The sequence below is a fragment of the Hemiscyllium ocellatum genome, chromosome 6 (genome assembly GCF_020745735.1).
Source record: "Hemiscyllium ocellatum isolate sHemOce1 chromosome 6, sHemOce1.pat.X.cur, whole genome shotgun sequence".
In the NCBI taxonomy this organism is placed as follows: Eukaryota; Metazoa; Chordata; class Chondrichthyes; order Orectolobiformes; family Hemiscylliidae; genus Hemiscyllium; species Hemiscyllium ocellatum.
Window position 1 is genome coordinate 51,722,123 of NC_083406.1, and position 14,326 is coordinate 51,736,448.

Here is a 14,326-nt window from a genome sequence, read left to right on the forward strand (position 1 = left end):
TATGATGTACAACATATTCAGTCAGGTATTAAGGTAGCAAATCTCAAAGGCACCGAGCTTAGCTTTGCTGACTGATGTGATTCTCTGGAATATTTTGTGCGATTTTGGTTTCCATACTGAAGGAAATACTCCTCTGAGGGAGTACAGTGGCAGTTCACTATCCTATACTGAGAATGGCTAGGCTGTTCTATGAGGAAAGTTGGGTTCTATTTCACCTGTATTCACTGGAATTTAGAAGGATCAGACGGGATCTGACCGAAACTTGCAAACTTTAAAAGGGCTGGACAGAATAAGTATAGGAATGATTTTCCTGGTTGGGGGAGTCTAAAGCTAAGATTCAGTCTCAGAATATGGGCTCAGCTAATGAGTCAGCATAGGAAAACATTTCGTCACTCAAAGGTTAGTGAACTTGTGGAATTCTCTATCAAGAAGCTACAGAGTGAGTCACTGACTATATTCAATAAATAGATACATTTTAAAAGCATCAAGGCATAAGGAGAGAAAGTTGGAGTATGGTATTGCAATAGGGAATCGACCAAGACCATTTTAAATGACGAAGCAGGCTTAAAGGGCTAAATTGCCTATTCCTTATCCTAGTTTCATTTGTTAACTGATTTAATTGAGGTGCTTCTGAAGTCAGCAGGTGATGACTAGGTGGTGATAGCCATGCATAAATGTTGAGCCTTGGGTCGCATGCTTGACAGCAACTGAATTGTATTCCACTAAAGCGGTTCAATGCTTTTAGACCAGAAGAGGTTTCAGAGATTTTTGTTCTAAAAACTTTACAAAATCAGTACCTGCTGTAGTTTGATATTCTAATGCAATTAAAGTTATGAAATTGAAAATTACATTCTCCTGTTGTACATCTGCCAAATAATTATGCTAATTCCAGGACTATCCATGGTCCTGTAGTGCAGAAAGAGGCAATCTGATTCATTGAATCTGCACCAATCCTCCAAAGAGCATCCTGCTGGCACCACACCACACTTCCCCATAACTCCACAGTTACCATGTCTGATCCACCTAGCCTGCACAACCCTGGACACTTGAGGGCAATTTAGCATTGCCAGTACACCCAACCTGTATGTCTTTAGACTATGGGAGGTAATGGAAGCACCTATGATTATCTTACAAAACAATATTAAAAGTGATTATATCTTGTAAATCAATGACTCTTGTATTGCTGAGTTGTAAAATATTATTGCTCAAAATTTATCAAAGTTTATGACATTTAGATTATGATTAAAAATTGTATACAAATTGGTTGGGCAGCATATGTAAATTTTTGGACGATAATCCATGTGCGATCTGCCTGAAAATACCACATTTCATGTAACTCGACTCTTTATAATGAGCATGTTGGTGGTATACCCATTAAAATTTCTGCTTTGTAGAGCCTGGCTAATAGGTTACTCTCAAAATTGTTATCTGAGCAGAGAAGGCCAGCAGCTACAATTTAGTATTAAGAGTACTTGTTGTGAGGATCAATGAAGTCAAAGTGGTAAGACCTGGCAAGTGAGATCCAAATTGTAGTCTGCTCCTCTTGCTTGGCGTGGGCATTTCCAGTGCCCAGGACCTGCATGTGTGCAAGAAAGGTCTCCAGGTACAGCACCTGGAAGCCCGAGTTTGAGTTGTAATAGTGTCTGGGGACACTGTGTGGCACATTCACAAGGTACTATATTTCTTCGATTGCATATACAGCAAAGTGGTCACACCACAGACGTGAAGTGAATGGATGAGCAGGAGGGCTAAGCAGGTAGTGCAGGAATCGCCTGTGGCTATTCCCATGCAAAACAGATATACCATTTTGGATACTAGTGAGGGGAATGGCCAGCATTCAAATTCATGATTGGCTTTGTTGCAAAGAGAAGTAGAAATAGCATAAAAATGCAATCGTAAGGGGGACACAGAAGTTTCTATGGTTGCAAATGAGAGTCCAGGATGGTGTGTTTCTTCCCTGGTGCTATGGTCCTTGAAGTCTCTGAACAGATGCAGGACATTCTGGAGGGGGAGGGCAAACTGGTAGTGGTCTTGGTACATGTTGATTCAAACAATGTAGTTTCTTTAAAAAGGTATAAGGTCCTAAAAACAGAATGTAAAGAACTAGGATGAAAGTTGAAATGTTGGGCCCCAAAGGTAGTTGTCTCAGGCTTACTACCAGTGCCATGAGCTAGTCAAGAGTAGAAACAAAGATATATAAGATGAACACGTGGCTGAAAAGTTGGCCGGGGTGGGGTGTTCAGATTCGTGGGGCAGGTTATGGGGGAGGCTGGACCTGTACAAATTGGATGGGTTATACTTGGACAGGACTAGGAGTGAACTACTGGCATGGCTACTTGGTAGAGTGATTAGGAGGGTTTAAAGTAGTGTGGCGGACATGGGAACCGAGGAGGAGGGAAGTAGATGCTGAAATTGAAGAAGAGGTAGAAATCAAGGCAAACATGACTAAGCACAAAAATGGGCAGGGGAAAGCTGCTGAAAAGAACAGAGGAAGTGATCTGAAATGCATGAATTTCAATGTGACAAGTATAATAAAAGCATAAAACATAGGAGTGGAAGTAAGGCCATTCGGCCCATCGAGTCCACTCTGCCATTCAATCATGGCTGATGGGCATTTCAACTCCACTTACCTGCATTCTCCCCGTAGCCCTTAATTCCTTGTGACCATCAAGAATTTATCAATCTCTGCCTTGAAAACATTTAGCGTCCCGGCCTCCACTGTACTCTGCGGCAATGAATTCCACATGCCCACCACTCTCTGGCTGAAGAAATGTCTCTGCATTTCTGTTCTGAATTTACCTCCTCTAATTCTAAGGCTGTGTCCACAGGTCCTAGTCTCCTCGCCTAACTTGGAACCATGATCTTATTGCAATTATGGGGACTTGGCTGAATGTCCCAGGATTTGGATGTTTTAGGTCTGATTAGAAGGGGATGTAAACGTGGTGGGGAAGTTGCATTACGGGCAAAAGAGTATCTCACTGCTGTACTGAGGGAGGATACATCAAAGGACTCGTACAGTGAGGCAATATGGATAGACTTTTGGAATGGTAAAGGTGAAATCACAATGCTGAGGGTATATTGCAGGCCTCCCAACAGCCAGTGGGAGATAGCAGAGAGAATATGTAGATAGACTTTGGAATGATGAAAAAACAGCAGGGCTGTCGTGGGTTTTTTTGAAAAAAATTCCCCTCTGTTAATGGGGGGTCATGTCATGCTGGTGGTTGGATGAGCCAGAATTTGTAAGGACCATTCAGGAGGGTTTCTTGACACACTGCATATACACCCCAACCACGGACTTGGTTTTAGGAAATGAGCCAGGCCAAGTAGAGTGAGGTGTCAGTGGTGGGGAGCATTTCGAGGGAAATGACCATAATACTGTGAATTCTAAGATACTCCTAGATCAGGATAACGACAGTCCTTGGCTGAAGGTATTAAATTGGAGGAAGACAAACTACAACGGGAACTGGAGAATTTTGGTTGGAGGCGGCTGTTTAAGGGTAAATCTACATTGGACATATAGGAGTATTTTAAATGGCAGTGAAGTGTTCAGGAGTGGCTCGTTCTTTTGAAAATGAAGGATAGATGTGGAAAGTTATGTTCTTGGTCAAAAAGAAAAAGAAAGCATGTGTAATATTGAGGAGAGTGGGAACTGACGAGCCCCATTGAAGTTTATAAGGAAAGTAGGAAAGAACTGAAACAAGAAAATAGAAGGGCTAAAAGGCGTCATGAAAAATCATTAGCAAACAGGATTAGGGAGAATCCCAAGGCTTTTGTACATATGTGTATACACATATGTGCCCAACTGCACGTGCACAACCATGCACAGTCAAAGGAGGGAATCAGTGCATGGAGTCAGAAGAGATAACTGGGATCCTAAACTAATAATTGAGTTGGTATTCGCCAAAGTGAAGGAATTGATAGGGTAGCAGGGATAATTCTGGAATTTACAGGCCTGTGATCCTCACATTGGAAGTAGGGAATTTATTGGAAAAGATTCTTTGGGACAAGGTCAATGCACATTTTATGAGCAAATGGACCTATTAGCGAGAGACAACATGGCTTTGTGCAGGGGAAGCTCATCCCTCACTAACTTGATCGTGTTTTTTGAGGAGGTGATGAAGATGAATGAGGGAAAAGCAGTTGATGTTTGAGCTCGGTGGTTAGGACTGCTGTCAAGGACCTGGGTTCGATTATAGCCTCGGGCAACTATCTGTGTCGAGTTGGCACATTCTCCCCATGACTGTGTGGATTTCCTCTGGGTGCTCCAGTTTTCTCCCACAGTCCAAAGATGTGTAGACTAGGTGAGTTGGCCGTGCTAAATTGCCTATGGTGTGCAGTGGTGTATGGGTTATGTGCATTATTCAGGGGTACATGTCAAGTCAGAGTAGGGGTCTAGATGGGTTATTCTTCGGACAGTCGGTTTGGTCTTGTTTCCACACTGTAGGGATTCTATGTTGTCGATATGGATTTGAGTAAAGCCTTTTGACAAGTTGTCTCGGTTCAGATTGGCACAAAAAGATAAAGTCATGGTATTAGGATGAGCTGGCAAGATGGATAGTTATGAGAGACAGGGTAGTGGTGGAAGGATGCCTTTTGGAATGGAGATTGTGATTAATTCCCCAAGAATTCTTTCCAGTAGCTTCCCAACTATCAATGTGAGCCTCATTGGTTTTTTTAGCTTCTTGGATTATCTCTATTTCCCTCCTTGAACAGCGGATTAGCTACTCGTCAGTACTTCTGGACCACTCCAGTGGCTAGCAAGGCTACAAAGATGTTGGTCAAGACCTGACCAATCTCCTCACTTGCCTCTCTTGATAATCTGGAGTCAATACCATAGGGGCGTGGGGACCTTAATGCTCTTCAAGAGATCCAACACCACTTCTTTCCTGATTCCACTTCTTTCCTGAATTCGAAATTCCTAACATAATAACATGCTACACACAATTCTCACTATCTCCATATTTTTCTCCTGGATGAATATCAATCCAAAGTACTTATTTAACATGCAAGGTTTGTGAAGGTTTGTAGCTCAGGTTGAGGTTTAGGGTGTAGGTTTGCTCGCTGAGCTGTAAGTTTGATATCCAGTCGTTTCATTACCTGGCTAGGTAACATCAGTGGCGACCTCCAAGTGAAGCAAAGCTGTTGTCTCCTGCTTCCTCTTTGTTTGTCCTGGATGGGGTTCCTCGGGTTTGTGGTGATGTCATTTTCTGTTTGTTTTCTGAGGGGTTGATAGCTGGTATCTGTGTTTGTTTTTGGCGTTGTGGTTGGAGTGCCAGGCCTCTAGGAATTCTCTGGCATGCCTTTGCTTAGCCTGTCCCAGGATAGATGTGTTGTCCCAGTCGAAATGGTGTTTTTTTTCCTCTGTGTGTAGGGCTACGAGGGAGAGAGGGTCGTGTCTTTTTGTGGCTAGCTGGTGTTCGTGTATCCTGGTGGCTAACTTTCTTCCTGTTTGTCCTATGTAGTGTTTATGGCAGTCCTTGCATGGAAGTTTGAAGACAGCGTTGGTTTTGTCCATGGGTTGTAGTGGGTCTTTTAAGTTTTAGTTTGTGTTTGAGAGTGTTGGTGAGTTTGTGTGCTACTAGGATTCCGAGGGGGTCTTAGTAGTCTGGCTGTCATTTCTAAAATTCATTGATGTTTGGTAAGGTGGTTACGGTTTCTGGCTGTGTTTGGTCTGCTTGTCGTGGTTGTTCTTGCAGTCCGCAGATTCCTCACATTAGTTCCAGTTCTGTGACACCAACTATTGCAAGTAGCCGTGAGAAAACTTTAACCCTGATCTTAAGTTTCCCTGATCAAGTTAAATCCCCTTGAACTCTTTCCTGCTATATGGGTTTCTACTGAACTCCACTTTCATGTATAGTGAATTACTTTTTAAAAAAAGAAGTCATTACTTTTTTAAAATGATTAATATAGCATTTTGATAAACACAAACAAATAAAAATGATCAATAACTGCCTCATGCTAGTCGAGGGAGCTTGGTAATCTGATTTCTATGTATTTGGATATTATTATAAATTAATGAATGTCTTTTGATACAAACCAAGAAGGGTTCTGCTTAATGTTTAGATTGAAAATTGCATCTTTAACAGACCCTTCCTGCTATATTAAAGTCTTGAACTCAATTACAAGCTGAAATGCGAGGGTGCAGCTTCAGCGCACAGCTTCTTGTCTCATAGAACATGCTTCCAAATGAAGGCAACCTGACATCTTAAAGTAACATTATGGTTTTAGGAAGTTGTGATTTAATTTTATATTAAGCAATGTTTTCTTTCTTACTAGCAGCTCATTAACCCAGTCAATGGATTCTGGAGGGACAGACAACTTTGTAATAATCAACCAATTAAAGGAAGAAGTGATGTCTTTGAAAAGGCTTCTGCAGCAGAAAGAGCAGACTATCTTGGAAAGAGATAAAAAGGTAGATTAAATGCTAACAGGTATAATGCATTTATATTTGCAATGGTATATGCTGAACTAATGAATTCTTGAAAGGACAGCATTGGGGTGCTTTTTGGCTCTTGTGTTTGTGAGTAAGGGAAGAGTAAGAAAAGCTTCAATCACATTCAGATTGCTGTCTTGTGCTTCCAGCTGGAAAGTTTATGTATATGGTATGACATGAAACGTATTGCTCTATGATCTCTCAATTTTATAATGTTGACTGGACAAAAGGTATTCTTTGTACAAATGCACCAGTTGATTTTTTTCGGGGAAAGAAATTGGAAAAACAAAGTTTAAACAATATAACATTTGGTGGGATAAACTGGGGTTTTGCTTTTGAAATACTCTTTCTTTCCCCTTTCAAAGCTGACTGAGTTGAAGGCCGATTTTCAATACCAGGAATCTAATCTTAGAGCAAAAATGAACAACATGGAAAAAGCACACAAAGATGTGGTGGAACAGCTACAGGTATTTTTCTTTATTTCAGTACTTTTAATTTTCTTCTGTTCCCTGATTTTTAACATGACTTGAGAGAATTTAGTTAAATAATATCTCAGTTTTTAAACTCTGATAATCCCAGTATTTATTTGGCATGATTTGCGTTGCCTGGTATAAATGCAACATGCTAGTTTCCTGATCCAGAGATGTTCAAATTTAAATTTGCAATGAAACTATGTACTTCTCAACTTTCTTGTTGGAAGGTGATCAGAATCACTGCAAAGCTCTACTATATCTCCGCTTGAAATAATGGATTCTGGCCATTAATTGAAATGAGTGACAAGCAAGCCACTCTCCCTTAAGCCACACAGTCATTTTCATTTACATGTTTACATCACTATTTTCACTTAAGACTTACCTTTGTTAATGCTTATAATGTTATGCATTAGCCTGTAAGAGTGACTCCCCAAGTCATATCTCAAGAGGTATCCCTTGTAAAATGGAAGTGATAGAATGCCTGGGCCTTGGGTCACTTCCATGGTGTGTTCCAGTGTTGTGATGCCACAGGTGGTTGTTTTCAAAGAGTAATTTGTGAGCACAGGAGCACCTTTTAATTTACTGAAGGTCTCCAGAGAGGCTGCTCTGTGATCAAAAAGAATTTGAAGGGTTGAGGTCATGGAGTTTTCTGCATTACCTCATTCTGTAGAAAAACGGGGTACAGGAGAACAAGATCCAACTGTTTGCCTCCTTTTAACACATTAGGCCTCAGTCCTGTTTCTACCTTTCATTGCCTCCTTCCTTAAATTAAAAGCAAAAAGTGCTGGAAGTACACAATATACCTGGTAGCACCTTTGGAGAGAACTTGAATTCTGGTGCAAGATCACAGACCTGAAATGTAACTGTGTTTCTCTATCTATGGATGAAGCAAAAACTGTTCATTTCCTTTTTAGTTTTGTTTTTATTTCAGGGTTCTAGTACCTGTGGCATAATGCTTTTGTTGGCCTCTTTCTCGACCAGTCTGTAGCCTCTTGAGTCTTCAGGTAACTAATTCTCTCCAACCTATCAGGATCCTCCAGATCTTATATTGTTATTGAGTTGCATCTTGATTAACTAGACTGCAGCAGCTGCAGCCTGGACATGTCCTACCTTTCCTCATTTAAACAATCCATCTATTCCAAGTACTGTCATTGTAAACCTCTTAACTGCCTCAATGATGAGTGAAGTTAAGAAACACAAAGTTAAAAGAGAAAAAGTATAACGTAGCAAAGATAAGTGGGAAAACAGAGGACTGGGAAGCTTTTAAAGAACAACAGAGGATTACTAAGAAGGAAATACGCAGAGGAAAAATAAGGTACAAAGGTAAACTGGCCAATAATATAAAGGAGGATAGTAAAAGCTTTTTCAAGTATGTGTAAGGCAAAAAATGGTTAGGATTAAAATTGGGCCCTTGAAGACAGAAACAGGGGAATATATTACGGGGAACAAAGAAATGGCAGAAGAATTAAATGGGTACTTCAGATCTGTGTTCACTGGGAAAGACACAAGCAATCTCCCCTGAGGTAACAGTGACTGAAGGACCTGAACTTGAGGGAATCTGTATTTGCCAGGATTTGGTTTTGGAGAGACTGTTAGGTCTGAAGGTCGATAAGTCTCCAGGGCCTGATGGTCTACATCCCAGGGTACTGAAGGAGGTGGCTCGGGAAATCGTGGATGCGTTGGTGATTATTTTCCAGAACTCGATAGATTCGGAATCAGTTCCTGAGGATTGGAGAGTGGCTAATGTTATAGCACTTTTTAAGAAAGGTGGGAGAGGGAAAGCAGGAAATTATAGACCAGTTAGTCTGACCTCAGTGGTGGGAAAGATGCTGGAGTCTATTATAAAGGATGAGATTACGGCACATCTGGATAGTAGTAACAGGATAGGACAGAGTCAGCATGGATTTATGAAGGGGAAATCATGCTTGACTAATCTTGAATTTTTTGAGGATATCATTCTGAAGATGGATGAGGGAGATCCAGTAGATATAGTGTACCTGGACTTTCAGAAAGCTTTTGATAAAGTTCTACATAGGAGGTTAGTGAGTAAACTTAGGGCGCATGGTATTGGGGGCAAAGTACTAGATTGGACTGAAAATTGGTTGGCTGATAGGAAACAAAGTGTAGTGATAAACGGCTCAATTTCGGAATGGCAGGCAGTGACCAGTGGGGTACCGCAGGGATCCATGCTGGGACCGCAGCTTTTTACAATATATGTTAATGATATAGAAGATGGTATCAGCAATAACATTAGCAAATTTGCTGATGATACAAAGCTGGGTGGCAGGGTGAAATGTGATAAGGATGTTAGGAGATTACAGGGTGACCTGGACAAGTTAGGTGAGTGGGCAGATGCATGGCAGATGCAGTTTTAATGTGGTTAAATGTATGGTTATCCACTTTGGTGGCAAGAGCAGGAAAGCAGATTACTACCTCAAGGGAATTAACTTGGGTAAAAGGGCAGTACAGAGAGATCTGGGTGTTCTTATACACCAGTCAATGAAGGCAAGCATGCAGGTACAGCAGGTAGTGAAGAAGGCAAATAGCATGCTGGCCTTCATAACAAGAGGGATTGAGTATAGAAGCAAAGAGGTGCTTCTGCAGCTGTACAGGGCCCTGATGAAACCACACCTGGAGTGCTGGGTGCAGTTCTGGTCTCCAAATTTGAGGAAAGACATTCTGGCTATTGAGGGAGTGCAGCGTAGGTTCACGAGGTCAATTCCTGGAATGGAGGGATTACCTTACACTGAAAGATTGGAGCGACTGGGCTTGTATACCCTTGAGTTTAGAAGACTGAGAGGGGATCTGATTGAGACATATAAGATTATGAAAGGATTTGACACTCTGGCAGAAGGAAACATGCTGATGGGTGAGTGCCGAACCAGAGGACACAGCTTAAAAATACGGGGTCGACCATTTAGGACAGAGATGAGGAGAAACTTCTTCACCCAGAGTGTGGTGGCTATGTGGAATGCTCTGCCCCAGAGGGCAGTGGAGGCCCAGTCTCTGGATTCATTTAAGAAAGAGTTGAATAGAGCTCTCAAAGATAATGGAATCAAGGGTTATGAAGATAGGTCAGGAAGCGGTTACTGATTAGGAATGATCAGCCATGATCATATTGAATGGCGGTGCAGGCTCGAAGGGCTGAATGGCCTACTCCTGCACCTATTGTCTATTGTATCTGCATCCTCCTTTAAATATGCGCAATTCTACTGATGTCATCTCACCAGTGTTTTGTAGAACTGAAGCATAATCTTCTACTTTTGTTTCAGTCCCCTCACAATAAGCTATAACTTTTAGCTTGGCTAACTACTTACTACATTAACGTTTCATGATTCATTATTCTCCATCTCTGAATTCTGCAATCTCTCACTATTTAGATATTTTGCATCTTTGTACATTTTGGCAACAAGAGTAACAATTTCAATTTTTTTCCACTACATTTTCTCTATTTGTCAGAATTTTGCCCACTCACTTACCTATATTCCTTTTGAGGTCACTATGTCCTCTTTTCAACTTGCTTCCTACCTATCTTCGTGTTTGGAAAATTTGACAACCATGCTTTTACATACATAGATTACATAGAATTCCCTGGTGTGGAAACAGGCCATTCAGCCCATTGAGTTCACACCGACCCTCCGAAGAGGATCACATCCTGACCCATCCCCTACGTTACCCTATCCCTAATCCACCTTACTTAGATGTCTTTTTACGGTATGGGCAATTTAGCGTGGCTAATCCACCTATATTTGCATTTTCAAACTGAGAGGAAACTGTGGAGCACCTGGAGGAAGCTCACTCTGATGCTGGGGAATGTGCGAATTCCACACAGATAGTCATCCGAGGCTGGAATTAAACCCAGGTCCCTGGCGCCGAGAGGCAGCAGTGCTAACCACTGAGCCACCATGCTGCTTTGCATCCCTTCGTTTAAGTAGTTTATACAAATTATGGCATGCCATTCATTAATGTTGCTAATCTGAAAAACATCCTTTTAAAGATGACCTTTTGCTTTTGAACAAGCCAATTCTGTAACCATGACAATATGCTACTCTCTCTTCACAATGAGCATTTTGTTTTTTGCAATAACCTTTGTGGCATCATATCAAACTACTTGTAAGTATCTCCACCCTTTCCCCTTTTAGCACCTGATACACACTCAGAATTGTAATAGGATGATTAAACATGAATTCCCCTTCACATAAAAATGTCAACAGTTTGATTACTTCGAACATCCAAAAATGTAGCCTTTATAATGGCTATCGTAATAGCTGCTAATATTTTCCCTATGGTGATTGTTGGTTTGTCATTTCCTGCTTTTTGTTTTCCTTTTGAATAAAAGAATTGCATTTGCTACCTTCCAATCTAATGGGACCTTCCCTGAATCAAGCAAGTGTTGGAAAATTAACTTGCTCGGATGGGTGCAGCTCCAACAGCACCCAAAGTTTGACACCATTCAGGATGTAGCAGCCTGCTTGATTTGGCACTACATCCACAAGTATCCGTTTCTTCCACCACCAACACTTGGCAGTGGAGTGTATTGTCCACATAGGTGTAGAAATTCACCCAAGATCATCATAACAACATCTTCGAAACCCTCAACTACCCATCTGTAGGGACAAGGGCACCAGGTACATGGGAACGCCACCACTGTCAAGTTTCCCTCAAAGGCACTCACCATCCTGTCTTGGAAATATATCGTAGTTCCTTCACTGTCACTGGATCAAAGTCCTGGAATTCCTCCTTGGTGACATGGAATTGAATTGAATTAGCTTTATTGTCACAAACTTGCATAAATACAGTGAAAAGTTTGCACTTCGTCACTTAGAGCATCATCTTGGGTACCGAGGTATAGATTCTTGAGTTCAAAATCTTAGGAAAATAAAATAAAAATTCCAGCCTTGCAGACCTTCAAATGTACAAAATCATGGTAATAAATAAGAAAAATAAATACAGAATAACAGTCCTTCCACGGTAATTCTTGTTAAAGTGGGAAAAAAACAATTGTGGATCAACCCACACAGGCACCACCACCTCGAGGGCAATTCAGGACAGGCAATAAGTGCTGGCTAGCCAGCAACACCCCACGCCCCACAAAATATTTTTTGCATCCATTTAACATTCTAGAATGCAGTTCATTTATAAAAGTTTATATATTTCATTTCATTTGTATGTTCCCTTCAGTCTTATCCAAGTACTTCTTCCCACCTTCAAAACCAATCCCTTTGTCTTCCTCTGCTGAATCTTAGCTGCTCCCAATCATCTTATTTTTATTTTGTAGCTATTTTGTGTGCCTCTTCCTTGGATCTAACACTGTCCCTAATTTCCTTTGCTAGTCATTTTCGGGACAAGTGGTCCAACTTATTTTCATGCCGGACAGGAATGAATTTGCAATTCATCTGTCAGCTCTTTTTCGTGTTTGCCCTTGCCTCTCCACCATGGTTCCTGCGAGTAAGATTCCGCAACAAGGTTCATGACTGTTATCATTGTAGTTATCCTTTTATTTAGATTTTGAACCCTAGTTTCTGAATCAGCTATGTCACACTCCATCTTAATGAAAAATTCTATTGTATTGTCACTTTTCCCAAAAGGTCTTGAACAGCTAGATTGCTGGTTATTTGATTTTCATTACATGATACCAGGATGGAGAAAGTGAGGACTGCAGATGCTGGAGATCAGAGCTGAAAATGTGTTGCTGGAAAAGCACAGCAGGTCAGGCAGCATCCAAGGAGCAGGAGAATCGACATTTTGAGCATGAGCCCTTCTTCAGGCTCTGAAGAAGGGCTCATGCCCGAAATGTTGATTCTCCTGCTCCTTGGATGCATGATACCAGGGTAGCCTTGTTCTTTACTTAGTTCCTAAATGTATTGATCCGATTGTTATTGTTTGGATTTTCCAAATCTATGTGCAGATTAAAATTGCCCATAATTACAGCTGTACCTTTTATTACTTGCATCTCTGACTCTTTAATGCCTTCTTGTATACAGACCCCATTATGGTTTTCTCCCCATTGTTTTCTCTAAGCTGTATCAATACAGATTCCACTCACTGGAGCTAATATCCTTCCTTACTATTAGGCAAATTTCCTTTTTAACCAGCAATGCGACCCAGCCTTTTCCTTTTTTTTTGTCTGTCCTTCCTAAAAACCTCTGGATATTCAGTTCCCATACCCAATCACACTGCAGCCACATCTGAAATCACAATTATATCATACACTTGATATCAAGTTACTCGTATTTGCTTAATGAATTCATCCAGTTTATTGTGAATCCTCTGTGCATTGATGTATAAAGCCTTAAGTGTTGTCATCTTAAACATTCTTAGAGCCATTTGCATTACTTTGTATTTTGGCTCTGTTTGATTCTGCCCCTTGGATCCTTTGCTTATCACTGCATTCACTTCCCAATCTCTCTTTGCTTTTGTCATTTCCCTCTCTACTGCTTCCCTGTGTAAGTTCTCACCCCTCTTAACATCCCAACTTCATGAGCAAATATTTCCCCAGGACGTCAGTATTCTAACATATATAAGCATGTCTATATGTTGGCTAAGATCTCCGGTGATTATCACATGCCTTTCTGACAAGCTGCCATTATTCTTTTCTCTCTGCTTCATTTTCTACCTCACTCCCACAAGTCACTTTTTTTCCTTTACAATTTTCATCTCTATGCAAACTGTTTTGACATCCTGGTTTCCTGAAATTAAATCAATCCTCATTGTTGTGCTAATACCATCATATAAAAATACAGCAGCCTCTCTGCCTTTTCCTAGCTTCGTGTTCATACAAAATAAAAGTAACCTTCAATAGTCAGGTCCCATTCATGCCTTCATGTAGCTGTGTCTGTAACTGTTGCTTATTTTTATTTGCACACTCTGTTCATCAGTTTTGTTTTCAAGGCTGTTTTTTCTCAGGTCAGAGTATTTAATTTCATCCTTTTTTATTCTTGTAAAACCTGGTCTCCTCTTAATTCAGACTTGGATTTATTTTGTCTGTCTGTCTCTCTTTGTCTGTCTGTCTGTCTCTCTTTGTCTGTCTGTGTCTCCCCCTCTATGGCCCCCTCTATTTTCTCTCGCTTTTTCTTTCTCTCTCTTTCTCTGTTTCTCTCTTTCTCTGTTTCTTTGTTTTTCTCTCTCTGTTTCTTTCTCTCTCTCTCTCTCTCTGTTTCACTCTCTCTCTGTTCCTCTCTCTCTCTCTGTTCCTCTCTCTCTCTCTCTGTTCCTCTCTCTCTCTCTGTTCCTCTCTCTCTCTCTCTCTCTCTCTCTCTGTTCCTCTCTCTCTCTCTGTTCCTCTCTCTCTCTCTCTCTCTGTTCCTCTCTCTCTCTCTGTTCCTCTCTCTCTCTCTCTCTCTGTTCCTCTCTCTCTCTCTGTTCCTCTCTCTCTCTCTCTCTGTTCCTCTCTCTCTCTCTCTGTTCCTCTCTCTCTCTC

The 14,326-nt window shown here is 41.1% G+C and overlaps 1 protein-coding gene across 5 annotated transcripts in view; it reads left to right on the top strand.

Moving 5' to 3' along the window:
• Positions 1-14,326, top strand: part of fam76b (family with sequence similarity 76 member B) — a 216,236-nt gene that overhangs the window by 47,353 nt on the left and 154,557 nt on the right. For 4 of the 5 annotated variants that reach the window (XM_060826568.1, XM_060826564.1, XM_060826566.1 and 1 more), the window contains 2 exons: positions 6,277-6,412; positions 6,799-6,900. In XM_060826568.1, the coding sequence (XP_060682551.1) occupies positions 6,277-6,412; positions 6,799-6,900 (238 nt within the window). The remainder of the gene's footprint in view (positions 1-6,276; positions 6,413-6,798; positions 6,901-14,326) is intronic. The other variant, XM_060826567.1, reaches the window with a different exon arrangement.